The sequence below is a fragment of the Scyliorhinus canicula genome, chromosome 2, assembly GCF_902713615.1.
Source record: "Scyliorhinus canicula chromosome 2, sScyCan1.1, whole genome shotgun sequence".
Taxonomy (NCBI): domain Eukaryota; kingdom Metazoa; phylum Chordata; class Chondrichthyes; order Carcharhiniformes; family Scyliorhinidae; genus Scyliorhinus; species Scyliorhinus canicula.
Window position 1 is genome coordinate 30,092,352 of NC_052147.1, and position 24,863 is coordinate 30,117,214.

The window sequence follows — 24,863 nt, forward strand, 5'->3', positions numbered from 1 at the left end:
AATCATAATATTCTTCATTAGTGTCACAAGTCGGCTTACATTAACACTGCAATGAAGTTACTGTGAAAAGTCCCGAGTCACACTCCGGCGCACGTTCGGAGTACACTGAAGGAGAATTCAGAATGTCCCATTCACCTAACAGCACGTCTTTCGGGACTTTTGGGAGGAAACCGGAGCACCCGGAGGAACGTTAGGTAAAGGATTTATGGCCCTCAAATTGATAGTGACATCCACATCTAGGTTCTCAAATCACACTACAGCTATTTTTGTGTAAAAACCTGAGAATCTCTTACGTTTCTTGCAGTTATACAGAGGTAGGTTTCAGTGCCTTTATGAGAACATCGGAGGAAAGGGAAGGGATGAAATTGCGCAGAAATATATATATATATATATGTTATGGTTGCATTCTACCCACTGTACCATTTGTGTGTCTCCACGCTGAATTTGTTCGTTTAGGAAAGCCGTGCTGTGCCTTTCTCTAAGGGCTGAGTATTAATAACATTTGATTCTGGCCAATAGGGGGCCTTCCATCTCATCCAAGTCTCTTCCCTGATGAGATCTAAGACCAGCGACTGGCTGAGAACCACGGGGAGGTTGACCATGAATAGCAGTGAAGCCTCGGGCAGGATTTTGGCCTTGATATAGGGGTGTGAACCGAGGTGGGCAGATGTGTAATTCCATGCTGCCGGATGGCACGCTGATTTGCTGGCACCATTTTTCCCATGAGCCTTTTACCTGAGGCCTGTAGCTCCTGCTCGGCCAAGTGGCCTCCTACTGGCGCTCAGGATTTGAGAGCTCTTCCGCCATCCTTACTTGGAAGGGGAGCACTCCCCCTGGCCACACAGGTGAAATTCATGTTGGGTGACTGCTCCTGACAAGGTGTTTAATTTGACATGCCCCCAGCAGGCACGTTTCCTGTGCGCATGCACATTAATGTGGAGGCACATGAAATGGGGTGGGCAGGAAGGTGGTGGGTGCCCACCCCATTTTATGTGCCTCCACATTTAATAATAATAATTGCTTATTGTCACAAGTAGGCTTCAATGAAGTTACTGTGAAAAGCGCCTAGTCGCCACATTCTGGCGCCTGTTCGGGGAGGCTGGAATGGGAATTGAACCCGCGCTTTATGTGCATTATTTATGGACATTCCCACAGGAAACGTACTCACTCCTACAATATAGTGGTGGTGGGGGGGGGGGGCAAAATTGGCAGCCCACCTGCCATATTTTATTGAACAATTAAGAGTCAATTTCTCATCGAGCCGAGTAACCCTGACAACACGTTGCCACATCATAATACATTTGGCGTGGGCAGCCGCGGGGTAGCAGGTAACCCGATAATTTTACCTCAAATCCTTAAAGGGCAGGAAAGGAGTGTTGCTCTTGGAGAGGGGGGGGGGGGGGGGGGTACCCATTACCGATTGTGGGGCTGCCCATTGCCGAATGTGGGGTTGCCCATTGCCGATTGTGGGAATGCCCATTGCCGATTGTGGGGCTGCCCATTGCCGAATGTTGGGTTGACCATTGCCGAATGTGGGGCTGCCCATTGCCGATTGTGGGGCTGCCCATTGCCGATTGTGGGGCTGCCCATTGCCGAATGTGGGGCTGCCCATTGCCGATTGTGGGGCTGCCCATTGCCGAATGTGGGGCTGCCCATTGCCGATTGTGGGGCTGCCCATTGCTGAATGTGGGGTTGCCCATTGCCGATTGTGGGAATGCCCATTGCCGATTGTGGGGCTGCCCATTGCCGAATGTTGGGTTGACCATTGCCGATTGTGGGGATGCCCATTGCCGATTGTGGAGCTGCCCATTGCCGATTGTGGGGCTGCCCATTGCCGATTGTGGGGCTGCCCATTGCCGATTGTGGGGCTGCCCATTGCCGATTGTGGGGCTGCCCATTGCCGATTGTGGGGCTGCCCATTGCCGATTGTGGGGCTGCCCATTGCCGATTGTGGCGCAGCCCCCCCTTAGGTTTAAAACCCACCCATGCTTTTCTTCCTCCCACTCCCTGCCCTCCACAGCCCAGCTCCAGAGGGTGGGACTTCGATCCAATGAGGGACGGAATTCCCACTTGTCCCTCATTCGCAATCCCACCTTGCAGCTCCCCCCGCGCCCCTGCACTATGCTATTTAGCCCAAGGTGCAGGGTCAGACCCCACATTTTACCCTTAAATCGGGTCCCGACCCAAAATACAAAATTCCACCCCTAGTGCTTGATCTGTGACACATTGAACAAGAGGGGATCTCTCTGCTCCCTGAGCCCTTATCCTGCTTCTGGCTCAAACTTTAAATTTCCTGGCACAGTGTTGCCTCGAGCCTCAAAGCATAATGTGAACTGGAATTTTTCAGCAGTGTTCTGTTACCCTGGGCATACCCCTCGGCTCAAATGAAATTTCACAACAATTCACACCGGCAATTCTGAGTGCATGATTAATTTTTTTAAATAAAAAGCTGAATTTGTAGATCGATCATTATTTGTTAAATATCTTCCTGCTTTCCCGTGTGTGTGATTTATTTCTCGATGAGAATTGACCCGCCTGGCATGCCCATGTGTTCCTGTTTTATTCCTGTACAGTTCGTTAACAAGTTAATAATGATGGAAAGGCCAGTTACCAAATCTCGAAACATGCTGCAAAAACCCATATGGTCACTCGGAGCTCTGAAGTACTGTTCTGAGTTTGCAGATCACTAAATATAAACCCTTAGAAGAGACTGTGCCCCAAAATGCATGAATAACTTAAGCCTTTTACATATGGCTGCTGCCACGATTGGAAAGCCATATTACAGGTCTGAGCCTTTTTAATGAATTAAGAGAAATTGCAGTTCATCATTATTTATCGCAGCCATTATTAATAACTAAAGGAATGCAGGCATTAAATATTCAAGAGCGAACATGCATAAAATAGTCTCAAGGAGGTTGTTATAATAGATTTTGAGAACCTCAGTAAGGCTAAACAGACAGAATTGCGACAGGTTAGTGAGGTAGATGGAGAAACAGCTCAAAAAATATTAATTGGTGTTCAGGAACTGAATATATGTACCTCAGGTGAGGGTGAACACTGCTGAGCTATGGAAGATGGGTGAGCGATTTAAAATGGAGGCAGTGTGCTCAAATTGCACTGTGCTTGGCATAAGTGCTTTAAGGAGCATAGTGTTATCTATTATTATTATTATGTGTTATCTATTATTTGAAAGCCATTAAATGGAGTTCCAATTGCTCGTGGAGAGGACAAGTCAGGTCTGTGATTTCAATCAGATTTCGAGGGCTTTAATCCGACTGCTAAATAATTTGATAATATCTAGTATTATTTAAAAGGATTCCTTTCAAAAACGTTGTGTGTTCAGCAGCAACGGCAGGACTGAAGTCTGATAATGTCTTCTATTTAAGGGGCCAGTTAGGCAGTTAGATCATTGACTCAACAGCCACATCTTTAATAACTTGGTAAGCTATCTCTCAAACAGTCTACAGGTGAGAATGCACATCTGAGACAGGTTGTTTTTTGGATAGACAGTGCTTTTTTGCTTCCGTTGTAAAGCGAGTGGAGAACAGATAGGAAAAAATAATTAATTCACTTATTTTGTTGAACAGCTTTCTTTGGCGGGGGGGGGGGGGGGGGCTGTGAGGTAAGAATCTGCCCTTTTCAACGTTCCCTCCATATTAGGAAGCACACGGTGGGCGAGATGTAAAGATCTCTCCTAGCTTCAAGTTGGGTTATGGCAGTGCGCACAAACAGATCATGCAGTCAGTAGAAGATGGGGAAGGACGCCGAAGAAAGAGGCAAAATCACTTTGCGACCGGCGCCATCTACCAGCAGACAGGCAGCGAAGGAGATCTTCAGAATGAAAAAGCAGCATTGTTACAGCCTTCATCTTCTCACTGGAATCTCTACCTCAGGAACGGTCCCGTTCCTGCTTATATTACAAAAAAACATTAAAGGTGAAGCATTTGATTCAACCCTTCATTGACATAACCATCCAAACAATCCTTTACAATTAACAGATTGGCCCCTTGCTCTATTGCAATGAGTTTTGAGCAATGTCAAAGAATAACTTTCAGAGAAATTTGACTTTATCATTAAAATGCTTTGCAACAAAAAAATGAGTAAAATTCGACAAAGATGTCTGAAACTGTTTGGATATTCTATGTAAATTTAGATTTTTTTTTAAGGAGACATGTTGTAAAATTTGACATTGAGTGAGGATTTAAAGGTTTTTAGTGGCCGAGTCTCTGTCTGCTTAGCCTTACCTTGAGTTAGCAATGGGAGTAATAGGTCATCACAAATATTGGGATAGTCAACATTACCATCCTCCATTTCATTGCCAATCACGTTGCCATTTGAAGCATTCTTCGTCAGCTTGCTCACAAAATAGTTCTGTATCTTGGTATTGAACCTGAGAGTAAATATGAAATGAAACGGAACATCTCGTAACTTCTGCAGTTATTCCCACTTGCGAGCAGAATTATTTATGCACATACAGCCAGTATCTATTTTTCATGGGATATATAATTACCTCCGGGATAAACCCTTCAAAGTGTAAGTATGCTGCCTACTTGTATTTAAAACCTAACATTGACAAAATGTCTTATTCTTCTCTCTTGTCAAGGCAACTCAGGATGTTATTCTTCAGAAGTCTGACAGCCCACAATACCTTCAACCCCTCTTCTTGTTTAAGCCGGAAGGAGGTGGGTATTAAGCATGTGTGCTGAGATAAGGAATATCTTATTTCCTCCAACAATTTTGTAACCCATTAAAGGCTGGATATGAATGTCCATCCACAGGTACTGGGTGAGAAATACAAATGCACCCAGGTAAAGTAGGACAGTTCACTGACTGTTGTTTGGAACACATTTAATGAGTTTGCTGCACAAGTTAATGGGATCCAAGGGTAATTGTGGTGTTGGGGGGGGGGGGGGGGGGGGGGGTGGGGGGGGGGGGGGATGAATACTCAAGGCAGGTGACGACTGATGTTTTCTTGAAGGGATCAGGTGAGTCCTCTGAACCATCCTTAAACTTCAAATATTTATTTTCAAACCTAACTTACTGACCCCCTTCTGGCCCTCAAACCATTTGCCAGCTGCCTTGGCCTGGGGACTGTCATAATATGCACCCACGCACATCATGAGGTAAAAGCAGGCAGTGACAGACACCCAGGTGAGCCAATCAACACACAGGACAGAACACGACCAATCACCAGACAGAACACCAGAGGGGGGCTTCCAACTATAAAACACACGAGACATCAGCACTCTGCCTCTTTCCACTGGTGACAACTGTAGTGACAGTCAGGGTGTACAAATCATCCAACACCTTCGACACGTGGATCAGAGCTCGCCTGGACTCGATAGTTGGAGTTAGTTTACTTAGAGTAGTAGAGAGTCAACCCACAGGCAGCTGTGTGCTTCGTTACTGAAGTTCAATAAATCTTATCGAACCAATGCTTATGTTTGGTGTATCCGTTATCATTTAACTGCATCATGTTGCAGTCCGTGTTACCCCAGGGTGAATAACACGACAGTGAGGAAGACACCACTCAGGTCCCAAGTTAAGAATACCTCCCGGCCAGCAGAGTCTGGCTTCAATATTTAAAACAGTTAAAATCAAGTTCCAGCCATCAGTTCAAAACTCATCTGCTGCAACCAAAAAGAAGCCTGCGATATTTCAACTCCCAGTTCTCGTTTTGATCCCTCCAGCCCATTCCGCACCGTGAGAAGTGGCGGATAATTGCAGCCCAGTGACAGCCCACCAAAACCCAGGCATGGGGCAGGACCGGCTGCTGGGCTATCCAGCCAGAGTCCCTGCTTCGACCATGGAGGCCTCCCGCTGAACCCCAACAGCGATTTAGCTTGAGAATTAAGCTATTTATCGGACGGGGGAGCATGGTCAAAATCCTCCATCACTTCAGCAAACAAGATGGAGGCAATGAGAACATTCAGTGCAGAACGAGTCCATTCGGCCCATCGAGTCTACACCGACCCACTCAAGCCCTCACTTCAACCCTATTCCCTTAACCCAATAACCCCTCCTCACCTCAATCTCAAAGCTTTTACGTTTGGAACTGCTGGGGAAAAGGCAGCAGCAGCAGTGTTTACCCCAGGTGTGGGGGCGGGGAAAAGAGGGATGGATGAGGTTAGATGGATGATGATTTGGGAGGGGGGTGGGGGTGGTTCAATGCAGTGCCCCTGAGGAATGCCGAACCCGCCCTCTTTTCCCCGCCCCCACACCTGGGGTAAACAAAGAACCTAAACCTCACTGTAAATCTGTGCCAGTGCACAGGGGGATCAAATAGCTCTGGAACAAAGGGCAGGATGAAGAGAATGTGAGAGAGAGGAGAAAGGGGGAGGGAGGAGAAAGAGGGAGGGAGGAGAAAGGGGGAGGGAGGAGAAAGGAGAAAGGGGGAGGGAGGAGAAAGAGGCCCAGGGGGTGGGGAGGCAGAATTAATCCAAATTCCTGCTTATTTCCTCAGACTCTTCAAAAGGTTGTTTCTCCCCAGGATTAGAAAAGGTGCCTTTATAATTCACAGCGCAGAACCCTTTCTGCGCTGTGAATTATAAAGGCAGAACCCAGAAGCTTTGCCAAAAGTTTTTCCCTCTCTCTCCGCGCGTTTTTCCTGTTGTTGTGAAACTGACCTGAAATCGCAGAGGCTGAAGCTGAAATAGACAAATCCAGACACATTTCCCACCCGGGATCCCAGCATTTCCCTCTGCATTCTAACCAGGCAATATTCCTGGGTTTAGGCAGATTGCAATATACTCACCAAAGCCCTGCTCTCAGCCAGAGGACGGACGGGACTCCCTCTCTCTGTCTCTCTCTCTCTGTCTGTCCCCACAATCTCCCTCTCTCTCTCTCTCTCTCTCTCAAACAAAGACAAGGCAGCTGGGAGGAAAGGGAGCCTTGAGGAAGATCTGCTGATGCCCCCATCCAATGGATGCCCGGGGCCAACGCACCGTCGTCCCCCCCTCTGCACGCCGCTGCCCCCTACCCCTACCCCCCTACCTATACCCCCCCACCCCTACCCCCCCACCCCTACCCCCCCACCCCCCTCCCCTACCCCCCAGACCCCTACCCCCAACCCCTACCCCCCTCCAATGCTGCAACCCCCCAACGCCGCTACCCCCCAACGCCGCAACCCCCCCCAACGCCGCTACCCCCCAACGCCGCAACCCCCCCCAACGCCGCAACCCCCCCCAACGCCGCAACCCCCCCCAATGCCGCAACCCCCCCCAACGCCGCTACCCCCCAATGCCGCAACCCCCCCCCAACGCTGCAACCCCCCCCCCCAACGCCGCTACCCCCCAATGCCGCAACCCCCCCAACGCCGCAACCCCCCCCAACGCCGCAACCCCCCCAACGCCGCAACCCCCCCAATGCCGCAACCCCCCCCAACGCCGCTACCCTCCAATGCCGCAACCCCCCCAACACTGCAACCCCCCCCAACGCCGCTACCCCCCAATGCCGCAACCCCCCAACGCTGCAACCCCCCCCCAACGCCGCTACCCCCCAATGCCGCAACCCCCCCAACGCCGCAACCCCCCCCAACACCGCAACCCCCACCCCCCCAAAGCCGCAACCCACCCCCCCACCCCAACCCACCTCCCCACCCCAATGCCGCAACCCACCCCCCACCCCTCCCAACGCCGCAACCCACCCCCCCACCCCTTCCCCCCTCCAACGCCGGGCGGCGTTGATGATGTCGCCCGACATCAACTGACGCGCAACTTCCGCAGCGGGTGAAACTGACGCGTAGAGCGTCACTCCGCTGCTGGCCCTTTCGGGACGGGAGATTTAGGGCTTATAAGCAGGCCCCGACGCCGGAGTCACCAGCGCCGCTTTTGCCCGCTGGTAATGGGCATCACGTTGGTCTTCGGTGAATTTCGGCCCACATCTGAACTCAGAGCACACCTCTCTCCTCCCTCAACTAACGGCCTTTAAATTCAGTAAGACTGAACAGCTACTGTAACTGGGTGTATGTCTGAAAAATACTCATTATATTTGACAATAAAAAGGCAGCGATGACAGGAAGATGTGAAATATAAATTGGGCACTGCAGTCACGGAAAGGATGATTTATGTATCGGTTTACCCACGAGAAAAGAAAACCTGATGATTGATCTTCTGCTTTATATCTGTGGTATCAGAAGGCCCGGAAGCTAGTACAGACGTAGTGTTGGATTATCACCCGAGAAGAACTAGATTTTCATCTAAATTTTCAGTGACATTTTCACACAGGCCTTCTGCCTGTCCCAAAGCACAAGGCTGTCTGCCTCTGAAGTGATATCTGGGGAGATATGAAAAGCTGACTTGAGTAGGAGTTCCCTCCAGTATTGATCAAGGGTACTACTGTGTGGATCTGCGAAGGAGTACTGCTGATGTGGTTACATATAACTATATAGAATCCACAGCCTGGAAGCAGGACACTCCTCCCAAATACAGTGTACAGGAGGGAGATAGAGAACGTAGCGGTGTGGTGTAACGACAACAATCTCCCCCTCACCGTCAGCAAAACTAAGGAGCTGATCATTGACTACAGGAAGCAAAGTATCGTACACACCTCTGTCTGCATCAATGGTGCTGAGGTGGGGATGGTTGACAGCCTCAAATTCCTAGGCGTGCACATCACCAATAATCTATCCCGGTCCACCCTTGTCGACGCTACGACCAAGAAAGCACAACAGCGCCTATACTTTCTCAGGATACTAAGGAAATTCGGCATGTCCACATTAACTCTAACCAACTTTTACAGATGCAGCATAGAAAGCATCCTATCTGGCTGCATCACAGATTGGTATGACAACTGCTCGGCCCAAGACCGCAAGAGACTACAGAGAGTCGCGAACACAGCCCAGTCCGTCACGCGAAACCACCTCCCAATCATTGGCTATGTTTATAACTCCCGCTACCTTGGGAAAGTGGACAACATAATCAAAGACCCCACCCACCCTGATTATTCTCTCTTCCAATCTCTTCCATCGTGCAGGAGATACAAAGGTCTGAGGACACGCACTAACAGGTTCAAAAACAGCTTCTTACCAGACTCCTGAATGACCCTCTTATGGACTGAACTGAGCTACTGGGTAGTACTACATTCTGTATGCTCACCCGATGTATATGTATTTATATTGTATATTTATGTATGTCCTACTTTTTTTCATGTTTGGAACGATCTGTCTGGACTGTACGCAGAACAATACTTCTCACAGTACCTCGGTACACGTGACAATTAATCCACTGGTCTAGGCTCCAGACTCTGGCTCATCCCACTCAAATGACTTCTTGCATCCTTCCCTCAACTCCTTACTTCCCTTTGTCCTCATGTATGCATGAAACCTCAACAACAATGTTCCCTGCTTCAACCATTAGCTGTGATACTGAGTTCCACATTCTCTGTGTCAAAGAAATCCTCCTAAATTCTTTACCTGATCTGTTAGGCACTATTGTAGAGGTATGCCCTCTTGCTCTGGATTCACACCAATGGAAACAGTTTCTCTACATCAGGAACACAGAAACAGGAGTAGGCCATTCAGCCCGTTGAGTCGGTTCCGCCATTTAATACGACCATGGCTGATCAGATACTTCAATGCCGTTTACACCACCCTCCTCATTAACCCTTTCTGTTATTGTTAATCAGTAATCTAGCAATCTCTGCTTTAAACATTCTCAATAACTGAGCTGCCGCAGCCCCCTGTGGGAGAGAATTTCAAAGATTTGCAAGCCAATGTCTGAAGGTGCACGAACAGATTTCATCAGAGACAAAAAGCTATTTATTAATAAGAAAATAGCAGCACTTGGCTGTAGATTGGCCGCCAAATGTCTCTTTAACTCTCTCACCATGGGGTGATTCCACACTCCAAGTCCCGATTGGCTGCACAGGCCATGTGACCCTTACTCAGCTGTGTTGCCCTTAAAGGGACAATCGGCATACTCTGCGTGAAGAAATCTCTCCTCACCTCGGTCCTAGGTGGCATCCCCCATTACCTGCAGGGTTCCCTCTAGGCCACACACACCATCCTGACTTGTAACTATATCGCCGTTCCTTCCTAACTCCCTTCCCAACAGCATGCTCGGTGTACCTATACATGCTTGGTGTACCTGGACAGCAGCTGTTCAAGAAGGCAGCTCACCATCGCCTTCTGAAGGACAATTAGGGAAGGGCAACACATGCTGGCCTTGCCAACAATGCACACATCCCATAATGGATGCCCATCGAAACCCCTTCACAATTTTAAAGACCTCTTCATTTTCTCTTTTGCACCTGCCTGCTCCCACTTTGCAGAAAGTTGAAACCTCTTCATTCTGGTAATGACTTTGCAAATGTTTTCAACCATTTCTCCAGTGTCTCAATATCCCATTGTAATGATGGGGCCAAAGCCATACAGGTGGAATTCTCTGTTCCTGAGACAGTGTTGATGCCGGAGCAGGTTCCGCGGACGTCCACGACAGCATAACTGGCGCAACCCCTGGATCTATTCAGCGACCATTGGGGGGCTAGTACCGGCATCACATGGAACACAATCAATTCCAATGAGGAAAGGTGGTGGATTCGCCAGATTCGCGATTGACACTCAGGAGGCTGACAAGCTGCAGCCGCGTGTACACACTTTACTCCCCACACCCACCATCCCAGCCAACAGGATAGCAGCAAGGAGAGCAGCACCATTGTACACAGGCGCTGAGCTTGAGACGTTGCTGGACACCGTGGAGGAGAGACGGGCGTCCCTGTACCCCAACCCGGGAAAGAGACTGCCAGGCGCCGCACAGCCTGGATGCAGGTGGCAGAGGCCGTCAGTGCCAGGAGCAACACCGTCTGGACTGGCCAGCAATACAGGAAAAATCTGCACAACCTCCTCAGGGCGGCCAGGGTGAGCAGGCAACACTGTGCCCCTAGGACCAACCCCCAGCTCAGACACCCGTATCCCTACTGCCCCCATCTGGAGGGCGTCCGAACTTTCACCCTGCACCACATGCCAGCACCCCTACTGGCCACCATGGCTGGGTGCCCTGGCTACTGAAGCCATCAGCTACCCACCCCCTGGGCTCTATGCGTCGGACTGTCCAACACTGTGCATTTTCTGATTGCCCCCTATCACTGAAAAGGCCGCCCATAATCACCGGAAATGGAAGAAGACTGAGGGGACCGCCAGACCTGCGACCCCTCACCTCGCAGAGCAGAGGGCCCTGGACATGGTCGGCAGGCCTGAGGAAAGAGCAGTTGCCGGGGTGGAGATCGGCGTAGGCCGAGGATGTGGGACCCCGCTGTGTTGTGGTTTCCCGTGTGTCACCACCTCTCCCCAACACCACCCTCACACCACCTGTTTCTCAATTGTTGAAGGCACAAGTAAACTTCACTGTCGGAAATTCCCCCGGCAGAGGCGGAGGATTACAAAGGCCCTGGAGAATGCCGGGTCAGGCCCGCTAATCAAATGTCAACAGCGTTTACTGTACGTGTGAAGTGGAACACATTGACGCCGCTGTTGAGGCAGCGGAGAATTGTGATTTGGCGTGAAACCGGCACCAGCCACGATTTTGGTGTCAAAACCGATTCTCCGCCCAATTGCGTACCCCAGTTCGGCATCAGCCAATGGAGAGTCCCTCACAGGAGGTTTCAAAGGGGGCATGTTGATTTTGTGCAGTATTATGAAATGGGTTGCTGACTCTCTATCGTTTTACACCATCGAACAAAATCAAATTTCTGCCTCCTCCCGAATGTGTGCGAGTTGAGATTCTATGTCAATCTAAAATTACTCCTCTGTTTTCCCTATGTCTGTAATTCCCTAAAGCTCCCTATCCCTTAGATCTCTGCGTGCCCCACCTCTCCACACCCCGCCCCCCACACCCCCATTTTTACAATATCCTCTCCACCTTTCTCTCCTTCTTTCAGATGCTTAATAAAAAGCTACCTCTTTGCCAAAGCTTTTTATTATCTCACCCAATATCTTGTGAGGCTCTGTGTCAAAGTTTGTTTGATAGAAGTCCTATGAAGCGCTTTGGGATATTTTACTGAGTTAATGAGATAATACAAATGCTATTTTTACATTCCGTTTACACCACTAATGTTCTTCAGGGTAGGAAATTTGAGTCCTTCCCTCGTCTGGCCTCCATGTGACCCCAGGTTCACAGCAATATGGCTGACTCACATCTGTCTTCTGGAATGGCCTCACAAGCCACTCAGTTGTTTCAAACTGCGACTGAAAAGTTGCATGAGAATAAAACCGGAAGGACCGCCCAGCAGTGACCCAGAAACAACAAAGGAACGCTGTTCAGTCGACCCCAAAAAGACCTTCTCATTAACATCTGGTGACTTGTGCCTAAATTGGGAGAGCAACGAGTGACATATTCACACCCACAAAATCGTTCCTTACAGCCTTGACTTCTCCATCACCATCCCTTGAATATGTCCTGTTGCATTGTCAAGCCAGACCTGCCGAGGGGTGACAGCACAGTTGGGTCCTGGAAGTACCCAACATTGACTCCAGATCCTATGACGTTTCGTGGCATTTGGTCAAACATAGACAAGAAAACCTCCTTTGAGCTACGACGTACCATCCCCCTACGGCTGATGAACCAATACTCTTTCATGTGCAACCCCTCTTGGAAGCAACACTGGGGGTAGCAAGGGAACAGATACTCTGGATGAGGAACTTCAATGACCATCACCAAGAATGGCTCGGTGGCAGCACGACTATGGTACTATGATAGTGGGCGAGGGAATCAACAAGAGGGAAAATCCTACCTGACTTTCATAGAATCACAGAATTTACAGTGTAGAAGGAGGTCATTCGGCCCATCAAGTCTGCACCGGTCCTTGGAAAGAACACCCTATTTAAGCCCACACCTCCACCCTATCGCTGCAACCCACTAACCCCACTTAACCTTTTGGAAACTAAAGGGCAAATTATCATGGCCAATCCACCTAATCTGCACATCGTTGGACTGTGGGATGAAACCAGAGCACCCGGAGGAAACCCACGCAAACCACCACTGTGCTACCGTGCCACCCATTTGTTCTCAGAAATCTAAGTGTCACAGATTCATCTATCCATGACAATACTGACAGTAGTGATAACTGCACAGTCCCTGTGGAAACTAAAGTCATGTGTATTATGGACACCCTCCATAGGGGTAGCACCACACTAAATGGGACAGATTCAGAATAGATCTAGCAGCTCAAAACTGTGCATCCATGAGGCTCTGTGGGCCATTAGTAGCAGCAAAATTGCATTGAACCATAATCTGTAACCTCATGGCCTGGCATAACCCTCACTCTACCGTCACCATCAAGCCAAAGAATCAACCCGAGTTCAAGTCGGAATGTAGCAGCAGCAATAGACATAGCAAACGTAATAATCAAATGCCAACCTGATGGAGCTAAAACACAGGATTACATGCATGCTAGGCAGTGGAAGCAGCATGACATAGACAGAATTAAGCAATCACTTGGGCTGATAAGTGGTAAGTAACATTTGTACCATAGAAGTGCCAGGCAATGACCATCTCTAACAAAGGGGAATCTGGCATTACCATTGCTGAATGCTCTACTGTCAATATCCTGGGGATGGAATACTCTCCTCTTGCCTGGATGAGTGCAGCTCCAACAACATTCAAGAAGCTTAACACCATCCAGCCCCACTTGATCGGCCCCCAATTCACCAGCGTAAACAGTCACTCCCTCCACCACCACTGGCACACAGGTTTAACTGTGTGCATTATCTACAAGTTGCAATACAGCAACTTGCCAACCCTCCTTTGATAGCACCTTCCAAACCCTCAACCACTACCAGCTAGAAGAATAAGGGCAGCAGATAGGTGGGAGCACCAGGACCTGCAAGCTCCCCCCGCCACCCCACAATCACACACGATCCTTACCTGCATCTATATTGCCTTTCCTTCACTGTCGCTGGGCCAAAATCCTGGAACCCCCCCTCACTATTAGCACGGCAGGTGTAAAAACAAGAAGTCGCTCACCTCCACCTTCCCAAGGGCAATTAGCATTGGGCAATAAATGCTGGTCTAACCAGTGACACTCATATCTCAAAGTGAGTAAAAAATATTCCCCAGAAATTAACTCCAGTAATTTGTTTGTATTCTGTATGGCCTCATCAATTTGGGTTCCTACATTTAACAAGTTATGCGTCTGAATTCCCAAATTGATCGAGAGAGCCTGGAAGGCTATCCGAGTTGGGAAGGACATGAAAAAGAGACAATTTCTGAAAACAAAACTTATATTAAATTATTCAAAATATATTCAAATTCAGATTTTTCATTTCAGATATAAATCTTACACATTGAAGTTAGACAAATTCACCGCCAGCATCGTTGCATTTTGCATATTTATGAGCAAGAATTGAAAACAAATAAATAAATATAAAACTTACTTCATCACAAGGATATAGCCTGCATACATCAGGATCAGGATAAGGCCTTCCCACCTTAAAGAGATAAGCACAGTGTCACTGGTTTGTAATAGAGCACGAACAATACATTTAAACCCCCTCATGCAGCCCAGTTGTCAGCAATGCACAGGTTGAATTTAAATGAATGCACCAGTTAAAAATATCTTCCTGGAGATAATTATGGGAAGATGTACAACATTTCCATGGCAGAAAAATAAGTCAGGCCTCTTCAAGCTTTCTGTCTGCAACCAGATGCTAGAAGCTCCCTCAGAGCAGCTGAGGTGAATCACCAGAGTCTCCATGGAAAAATACCTGACCATTGCTTGGTACTATGCCTAGTTTGTCTGCCAAAGGTTCAAAGTGTACCATGCTGGGTCAAACACTCATGTTATATTGCTCCATTGCACAGTGTACTGGAATAGCAAGCCACTATATCATCTGCAAACATCACTTAACAAAGAGATAACTAAGCTTTGATGGCAAAGAATATATATCTTAACGCAATATTGAATTTAGTCTAAAATGGGAACCTTCAAAGCCACATTTACAGTTTATCAGAAATATATGAACTATGTATAATTTTATGTTGAATTTATATGTATATGTGTGTTAAGAAAGGTAAAAATGGTTTCAGTTTCATTTAGGATTTGTTTAAGAATCTTGGTGCCTGGGAATGTGAATAGACTTGTGACTAAAAGGTTTCAGGTCTTTTGTTTTTTTTTGTGCATATACATTTTTTTTTCTTTTTTAGTGGTTCATTATTTTTTTAAAATATTTTTTATTCTCCTTTTTCACATTTTCTCCCAAATTTACACCCACCAACAACAAACAATAATCAGTAACAAATATGTCAATCCCCATGACAACAACAACGATTCCATCCTCCCACCAAACCCCAAACATCAGCCCGCATGTTCACACAAACAAATGACAAAAAGGAATCAGGGATTACCCATAGTCACCATTAACACACACAGCCCCCCTCCCCCTAACCCTCCCACCCACCCCACCCAACTAATGTTCAATGTTATCCAGTTCCTGAATGTGCATGATGAATAATGCCCATGAGTTGTAGAACCCCTCCATCCTTCCCCTCAGTTCAAACTTAACCTTGGGTGGGAGGTTGTTCTCCATCCCATCAGGATCCGCCTTTGGGCGATCAACGAGGCGAAGGCTACAACATCTGCCTCGCGCACGAGCTGGAGGCGTTCACTCTCCGGAGCACCTCACACCAGAACCCCTCCTCCATACCCTCTCCCAACTCTTCCTCCCACTTGTGCATATACATTTTAAATCAGGTCAAATAATTCCTGAAGTTGAAGAGATGGGTTAAAAGGGGGTTGAAAGTTCAGTGATTCCAGAAACAAAAACAAAGTAGATTTTTTTTACTGTTGCCTAGCGACTGTGAATAAGTAATGCATACACAGAAAAAGCTGTTCAGTGTATGTCAGAGCGAAGACAGGGATTTTAAGATTTTCTTAAACTTTCTGAGAAAAAAAACTACAAGGCTCGTAGGGCAGTAGTTAGCTGACTAATCAGTCATAAGACTCAATCAAGTGTTCAGTTGAGCAGACGTGCTACTGGAAGACTGAATTTACACAACTAATTTATTTGCTCTGCAGTTGAAAACAGAGTTTAGAGTATGGTTTCTGGGTGTGCCAGGAAGAGATATGAGTTGGATGTGAAGCATCAAGTGAATGCTCAAGAATTGACTGGAAGAAAACTATTTACAACTTTGCCAGCCCTAAGCAAGAAGCCTTTGTGTCAAGCTAGTGGTAGCTCTTCACTGACTTATATGTCGGTAAAGATATTGCTGGGGCAAACGAATAATGGGAATTTGAATCATCGTCTTGTGTTTTGCTAAGGGGCGGATTCTCCCCGAACTGGCGGGCGGGCCGTACCAGCGCCGAGGAGTGGCGTGAACCACTCCGGCGTCGGTCCGCCCAGAAGGTGTGGAATCCGCCACACCTTAAGGGGCTAGGTCGGCACCGGCGGGGTTGGCCCGGCGGGTGGGTCGGAGAATACCGCCCAAGATCTTTCCAACCTTTTTGTCTGGTGTAACATTGTTCACTTTTTTTGTTTTTAATAAATATTTTATTCTTTATATTTAAAAAAATCACAGCAGACTCTTGTGAATTTGTTCTGTAACTTCACTCCACAGTTTCTAAAAAAATAGTCAGGATTTATTAAGCCGAGTTTCATTCAGGGACCTGCCTTGTCTAGTATTAACATCAACCGGGATTATAAAAATTACATATTTTGATTATAGCGTGAAAGCACAAGATTTTCCAGTTAACATAGTTTAATTATGGTCAGTTGCCAATAATTTATTTCTACATTAACAAACGACAACTTTTTGAGGATTATTATTGATTCATGCTACTTACCATTCAATTTTCTCATCGTAGATAAACTGCAAGGAAAGACAGCATTTAAATAATTGTACTAACCTTGCGGCTCGTTTTCATGTCACAGAATTATCACATGAATTGAAAATTAAATCTCAGAAATAGCACTGGCCAGGCCGTGACTCTTGAAATTCACTTCACGGTATTGTGGTCACCGGTTCAAATCCTACCAGTGCTGACTGACAATCGCCAGTGGGATGAGTTATGTCACTTCTTCATTCTGAAACTGGACAAGATGTTCACTGAAGACAAAACTGACTGCAACAATTCCTTGGCTGTACGCCGCCATTTCAAGATGGAGGCTTCATATGGTCTGGTCCACTACTTGTGCATAATATGTGAGCATTGTTTGGTAATGTATGAGCTCAAGTTACCACTGTAAGTTTCACTACTATTGGAAAATGCAAGCTCCTTCACGAAGAAAATGTAGGTGCAGGATGTTAACTTTAAATTTAATTTCCACTGATTCCCATTTTAATTTATTGAACTTCTTCCGCCCATGCTGCTGGTTAAGTGTTGAGGAATGCCAGAACCCTGTCGATCCCACTCTGAAACCACCCACTGAGGCGGGCAGGACAGAAGTGCTGAAATAAAAGCAGAATTCTGCTGATGCTGGAATCCAAAACAAAAACAGGAAAGACTGGACCAATCTCAGCAGGTCTGCCAGCATCTGTGGAGAGAGAAGGGAGCTAACGTTTCGAGTGTGGTTGACTCTTTGCCAAAGCTGGAGAGAACTGGAAATAGGAGGCTGGATTCTCTGCCGTCGGGATGCTCCATTTTGCCGGCAGCCCGGGGGTTTCCAGACGGCTTGGGGCTGCCCCACAATGGGAAACCCCATTGAGCAGCCGGCGTAACGGAACATCTCGCCGGCGTGCTGAACCAGAAATATGGCTAATCCAGCCCAGGGTCAGACATATACTGTTGTGGGGGGTGGAGGGGGGGTGGCGGGATGGGGCGCTGTGGAGCAGTGGGGCTGGATCCCAAAGAGTATTAAAAAAAATGGCAGGCCACACCAGAAAACAAAATTCTGAGCTAAAATCCTGAATATCTGACAAAGCGTACATGTTCTTAACACTAGATTTGTCCGTCCAGAATTTGTAACCGTACAAATACAACCCATTTTCATGCGTTTTCACACATCACTTTTACTTCACAGTCACATTTGGGTGATTCATTGACCCTGACATTCTTTAATAAAAGTTATCCAAATTATTGGCAACACTGCTTATTCTGCTCTACGGGAAATTTAAAACCTTGCCTCACTCTGACGAGAATATTAACATGCTGTATCTGCATTCATGATAGCACCATTTTCATTCTGTACATATTGCAACCACTTCTAAGGATGATTTGTTTTTCCATAAAACCAGTGGCAAACCAGTGCACTTGCATTGTTGGTGCTGGTTTTGATCATTTACTTTAAGTTTCCCCTCAGGAATGAATTCACTTCTAACCCTTTGTCATGTGGAGTTTGCTGTCAACCCGAGAAGAACTTGGGCATTTATTGGCCGTCTGCCATTGAGGTACTCACTAGGATTCCAGCTACCTATTCGACAGCTCCATGCAAGAACAGCCGGGTTTAAGCACAATTAAAACGTAAAAGTCATATTGCGAATAACACTGCACCAAATATCGTCTTCAAACTCATTTTCAAGATAAGGAAAAGTAAAAATGATATTCATTTTGTACAATGCCATAATAGGGTCAATTTCAGAATACAAGCTCAAATTCTTTCCCACCTAAAGTGCGGAACAGAAACAAGACGGAACATTACTTGAACACATCCAATTTCCTGGGAGGCAAAGTATGTTGTCGGGAGCAGGCATTTAGCTTTCATATGTTATTATTCCGAGTTACCCGGGCAGCCTCTCAGGCCGAAATGTTTGTTGGAGGTTATATTTAATGCCCTATGTTCCTCCACTTTAAGTACATTCCCTTAATTTTGTTATTCTTCCAATCAACCTCAGATACAAAGTGCTGAACACTGCCTCCCGCGAGCATTTAATTTTATTTAGAATGACCCTTGCCTCATACGGATCACTTCTAAATTCAGTTCCAGTTTATGTATTAACTGATGACTCGCTTACTCTGAAATCCAAATTGAAACCCATTAAACAGCAATGACATTTTCATTCAAATTTTACTGTGAAATCATGCCAGAATATATATATTTGTCTTCTTTGGCTCAGAATCTCTGTACGGTCTTGAGATGTTTCGTAATATTAAACGGCTGCATAGATCCTCGCTGCCGTCATCTTGCTGTGGAAGGATTACAAACGCTTGCCGGAATATTACGTGGTGGTGAGCCCACCTCCGGTTAGCTGAGTTGCACCGTAGCTGCCCGTTTTACCACTCTCCACCATTCCATTTCCATTGGTTTTGGTCAGGAGGAGAGTGAGAATTAACTAAATAAATAGGTACATTTAAACAACCTATGGGAAGCTGACCCACACAGTAAGACTATGGATCACAGTGACAAAAACCGCATATAATCTCATCTGCATTATCATTACGATATGGTAATATCGTGGTCATGTTACTGGACTAGTATTCCAGAGGCCTGAATTAATGATCCAGACACATGAGTTCAACTGAGAGTTTAACTGCCCTCTGAAATGGCCGAGTGTCATGTGAGAGTACCTTTACGAAATGGGTGTTTATAAATGGGTGTGTACATGAATATCTGTAGTAAGTGCACCTTGAAGAAATGGTGTTTACTACTGCAGTGATGTCAGAGAGTGGGTGGAGTTGGGCTGAGTCAGCTTTTTACTTTCATTTTTGAGCAGGCTGCAGGGTGTGTTTTAGTTTTGTTTTCAGTGTTGGAGCTGAAGCCAGACCAAGCAGGTGTACTGCTGTTCTTTCTGCCATCAAAAGACTATCTCTTGATCATTTGGTGATTTCAGAATTATAAATGTTCTCAGCAGTGAATGTGAACCTAATGTGCTTCTGGTAAAAGGTGTTTTAAGTCTTATGGATGTTAAAGGAAAGCTTAAAGGATTACTTAGTGTTGTATTCTTTGGGGGTTGTATTTGAATTAATGGTTGTGAAGATGTTCACTGTATGTTTTAAAAAGGTTAACTTGAGTTCATAGAATAAACATTGTTTTGCTTTAAAAAAAATGCTTTCCCATTTCTGCTGTACCACACCTGTAGAGAGGCCCGCGTGCTCCCCATACCACAATCTATTGAACGTTGTGGGTCAGGGGAACTCCATGATACACTCTGGGATTCTCTAAACCCTGGCCCATAACACCGAACAAGTGACTTTATGGTAGCAAACCTTTACGGAAAAGTTGAATAAGAATAAAACTGGATCGGCCACTCTTGAAACGACCTAGATGCCGGAAAACATCCTGCCCAATCGAAAGAAAGCCAATCTTGTCTTTGCAAGCACTTTTTCCTGAGGCAGGCGTAACCGAGCCGGGAGATTTTCTGACATCCCGCCTCTGACGGAAACCCAGCTCACAGCCCCTTCTTCGAACTGAGGATGCTCTTCATCGCGTTGTGTGGCACTTCAACCATGTTAAATGGGATAGACTCAGAGTATGTGCAGCAGCTGGAAACTGGGTATCCATGAGGCGCTAGACCACATCAGAAGAGACTGGGAGTTTGGGGTGGGGGATGGTGGGGGGGGGGGGGGGGGGGGTGCTTAAGATGCACCGAGCTCAACTCATGCCTTTTTCATTTGCATTTTTCAGCAGCATATTTCCCCCCCACCTGCCCCCATCTCAAGGGTTGCCTTCAAATCTGGGATGGCCACTGTGTGCTCCACTCTCGGGTAAAGTTCCAGCGCTCGAGATCCTATTGAACTGGACCAAGAACCTGAGTCTGTGCCTGTATTTGTTTTGACAGACTGCATTCTGGGTGATATTGTTCGCCCTTGGCCACGCTCTCGTCCTCCTGTGCAGGCACCAGCCTCCTGAAGGACTAGGGGACCCAAATAGAATTGCAAAGGCACTCCAAGGAAGCTGGTGAAATGGAAAGAGGGAGCATTGGAAATTAGCCCACTATTTGTAGCATCTTACTGTAGGAGAATTCATTCTAAACAAGGACAACCTGTTCTTGGGAAAGGTCTAGAAATTGATAGCTAGAATGAAGTGAGGATACGGCAGTGACACCTGTAGAGTTGTCAATGACGTGAGAAATATGTATAATGTAAAAGCAGTTTACAAACATCAAAATCCTGCTGGGATGAATCCACTGAAATTTCCATAGGGTGCAATTTGTGATGCAGGAGGTTGTTATTCAACTTCAGGTTAATATTTTCTAAAAGCCGCTTCAGGTTGGTGCACTTCATGTTACTATTTAATGATGAAGAACTAATGATTGCGACATACTTATTCAGTGACAATTAGCTGTTAACTACCGCAGAGAGAATTCAACAAGAACAAGATATACTCTGCTAGCAGAAATCTTAATGGGTAACAAAAGAATTGATTAACAATTATCTTTGAATGCATTCTATATTTTGATTTTTTAAAAAGCGTAACAGGATGAATTAAGATCCTCAATTCCAGCTAAAATTTAAAAAAAACAACTGTTCATTCTCTCTGAGATTTCAATATTCAATGTACTCAGCACTGGAGTCAGAGTGTACAGCTACTACCTCTGTCCTGCTCCACAGCAATTTGCTATTAGTGGTAATTTAAAGTAATTTAATGTTTGCTCAAATCACTTTTGTATATTTGCGACTTTTATTTACTCAACTGAAGCTCCAGGGCTTTGAGTACACGTAACCACTCTGGATACATGAACAAAAATACAGGGAAAGCTTAGGAAGTCACGTAACATCTGTGGAGCTGATGAAAGTTGACAAAAGTGTGTTTGACGCTTCCTCAGTCCTTCCCTACTCTGAGGAAGAGTCTATAGCTGAAAGGTTGGCAGATTTCTGCCTGGCTTGCTGACGGTTGTTTTAACAATTTTAAACAGTGAGAACAAATAGGCAAGAAATGTTACTTTGATGACGTTATTGATTAATTCGCTGCCATGAAAGATGGAAAAGATGTTTTCCTTTAGATATACTTGATTCGCTTCTCTTTCAATGCAGAATGCTTGTCCTGGTTGTCACTCTATTATTCTCAAATATTGAAAGCAAAATTGTGCTTCAAATGACATTTCCAAATTTCAATTTGTCTCCTCATTCCCTATGAATGACCAATCCAATTAGTTTCTTAGAACCACTTGCTTTCAAAAAATTTCTTAAAGCACAAGCACTTGTTGACATAAAAAGTGAACCACACCTGCCCGATTTCAGTAACGGGTGAATAAAAATTGCAAACAGTTGGACTGCCCAGAGGGCATGATACACAAAAAACAAAGAATACAGCCCTTCAGATCTTCAAGCCTGTGCCAATCATGTGTCCGATCTAGACCAACCGCCTGTATCTTTCTATACCCCGTCTGTTCATGTGTCTATCCAGCTAAGCTTTAAAGATCGCTAACCTATCTGCCTCAATCACCTCACTTGCCAGGCTGTTAAGTAATGGGTTAAGAGACATTCAAATTAGTTGTCTCACTTATGTTAAGTATCCAATAATTGACACTTATATGTAAAGAGGCTTCAGGTGGCCTCTGTGTCAGGTGATGCGAAGATATAGTTTTGTTCAGTCTGTTAAAGTGAAATAAAGGTGTTTGTAAAAGGAGTAGTACCGTTGACTCTTTGTACAACAGCAGCTGGGACCAATCAAGGTCTGCCTAGTACTGGGTCATGTCTCCCAGCGACTGGGACACACTGTTGAGGTGCTCAGCAACTGCGCCACGTTTTGGACACCTCCATTTATGCTGCCAACATTGTGCACCAAGCTCTCCACTGCGGTCGCCACCCTAGCAGTGTTGGCCTCGGTGCCACACATTGCTGGCGCCAGCTCCTGCACCCATAGCCTCTGGGACTCCTCCAATCGGCTATGGACCTGCTGGGGCGTCCCCCCTCAGAATCACATAGCCGTACCCGAGCATCTGCATCAGCTCGGGTAAACCTGGTCCAGAAGCTCAGCATCAGGCTGGGAACCAGCTGGGTGCTTGGATCCAGCAGACCTCCGACTGCTGTCTCATTTGGTCGTCCTGCCTCCACCTGATGTGCACCAGCAACTGTGAGGTGCTCACCAGAATGTGCCCCAGGAGCCTGACCACCACTGCCGCCCATCGAACTGCATGTCTCTGTGCTGGTGTAGGGTGGGGGGTGACAGCTGATCCACGTCGATCGTGGTCTCCGAGGTCCAGGCATGGGAGGCAGGGGGTGTGATCACCCCGAATGGGCCAGTGCAATCGGATGGAGTTTCTTCAGGGGAAAGGACACGTGGTCAGTGGAAGGGATGGGTCAGTCTGTATGGCATTAGCAACTCAGGTCATCTGAGTGGGGGCCGGTGAAACCTCACCTCTGCGCCATACGCCAACCTCTATGTTGGTTACTGCTCTGTCCTCGGCCACACCCGCGACCTCAAGGTCCGTTCCTTGTATGCGGTGAGGACTCTGATGTCTGGCATCTCGTCGCCCGTCTGTGCCTTTCCCCGTCTGTGGTGAGACAACCTCTCATGTGGGACACAGAAGGGACATCGTAAGCCGTTGTTCATTGTGGGGGGTGGCGGAGGCCCTCGGGTGGGGGTTGCGGGGATGGGAAGATGGGGGGGGGGGAGACGGCCCATATGGGAGGGCAATGGGGAGTATGGGATGGGGGGGGTGGCGGCTGTGTCAGGGGTCCAGTGTCAACTCACGTGTGAGGCTCGGTGGAGGTATTTGATCTTCTAGCAGCACTGGGTGCTGGTTGAGACCCTCGCAGGAACAGGGCATCCCATCCGGCCTCTACCGCACCCAGTTATCTGGCCAGGTCAGCAAGCCCGAACTGTGGGGCTGGACCTCTCGGCTGTATGGTTGTGAGCTGTGTGGGGCTGACTCTGCAGGATTGTTTTAAGCCCTGCTCTCCCTTGTTAGCGGAGGGGGGGGGGGGGGGGGGGGACGGCGTGCGCAGTCCCAGTGAATCAGCTGCTGGCACCATAATGTGCGCCGTGAAGCTGGTGGGGCCTCTTTAAGGGACTAATTAATGTTTTCTAGCGGTGATGGCCTCGCGTCGGGAAACACTCGCCAGTTCCCGTTCGCTACCACACTTAGAAACCCTTTGGTTAAGTCGCACCCAGAGGCAATAAGTGGAAAACGTAAATTAAAGAAAATTTATTGGTGAACCTTGAAAGGGATATAAAAAAACAGGCATGATTGAGGGGGATGGATATGGTGGTGGAGATAAAGGGCCTGGAATCAGGAGAGGTACCAGGGACCCACCATGATTTCTCCCCCTGGCTCTAGTCATGAGCAATAGCAGAATATAGTATTCAACTATGATCCGTGGTTTGTTAGTAGGGTTCGGGGGGGGTGGTGATTTTGCTGGGCAAGCGGCTGAGGTTCCAGTTGGAGATGGGCCTAAGTAGGGGGCTTTGTCAGAGGGTCACAAAATGTTAATGAGCTTAGAGTTAAACACAGTCAAAATATCCTAGAAATGGAAAGCTGAACTAAAAACAGAAATGTTGCAAATACTCAACATGTTACGCAGCATCTGTGGAGGGAGGACAGTTCATCAACCTGAGGCACGTTGGGTGGAGTTTTCCGTCCCCGCCCTCCGGCGGGATCTTCCAGTCCCTCTGAAGTGGATGGACTTTTGACTGGCTCGCCACACCCACCCTGCGGGATTGGAAAATCCTGGCTGTTGACTCTGTTTCTCTCTTCACACCTGCTGCTTGTCCAGCTGAGCATTTTTTAGTTTTTACCCCATTGCGATAAATGACTGTTGATATTTCTTCCAGAGAAGGGAATTCCTTTAAGACGAAGGATTTTTCTTTTTATTACTATTCCAAAGGACTGATCTGTGGCTGCGGCAGGGAGCCAAGTCCCAGTCTAATATCCATTTCGGGACACTGATTTACTGATCCAATTATTCACAACCTTGCTGGATTTATTATACCAACTGTTAGCTTCGAGTAAGATTGGCAATTTTCTTGTCATCTATTCCTTTCTCCGTTGCACAATTTATTTCCCATCAACAACTTTCGCGGAGAACAAAAACCCTTCAAATTCAAATTTGAG

At 46.9% G+C, this 24,863-nt stretch overlaps 1 protein-coding gene across 2 annotated transcripts in view; it reads right to left on the minus strand.

Annotated features, from left to right (window-relative positions):
- The window catches only part of LOC119951867 (sodium/potassium/calcium exchanger 4-like), a 295,680-nt gene that overhangs the window by 44,493 nt on the left and 226,324 nt on the right, over positions 1 to 24,863 (minus strand). For both annotated transcript variants that reach the window (XM_038775239.1, XM_038775240.1), the window contains 3 exons: positions 16,774 to 16,799; positions 14,369 to 14,422; positions 4,302 to 4,390 (listed from right to left, as the gene is read on the minus strand). In XM_038775239.1, the coding sequence (XP_038631167.1) occupies positions 4,302 to 4,390; positions 14,369 to 14,422; positions 16,774 to 16,799 (169 nt within the window). The remainder of the gene's footprint in view (positions 1 to 4,301; positions 4,391 to 14,368; positions 14,423 to 16,773; positions 16,800 to 24,863) is intronic.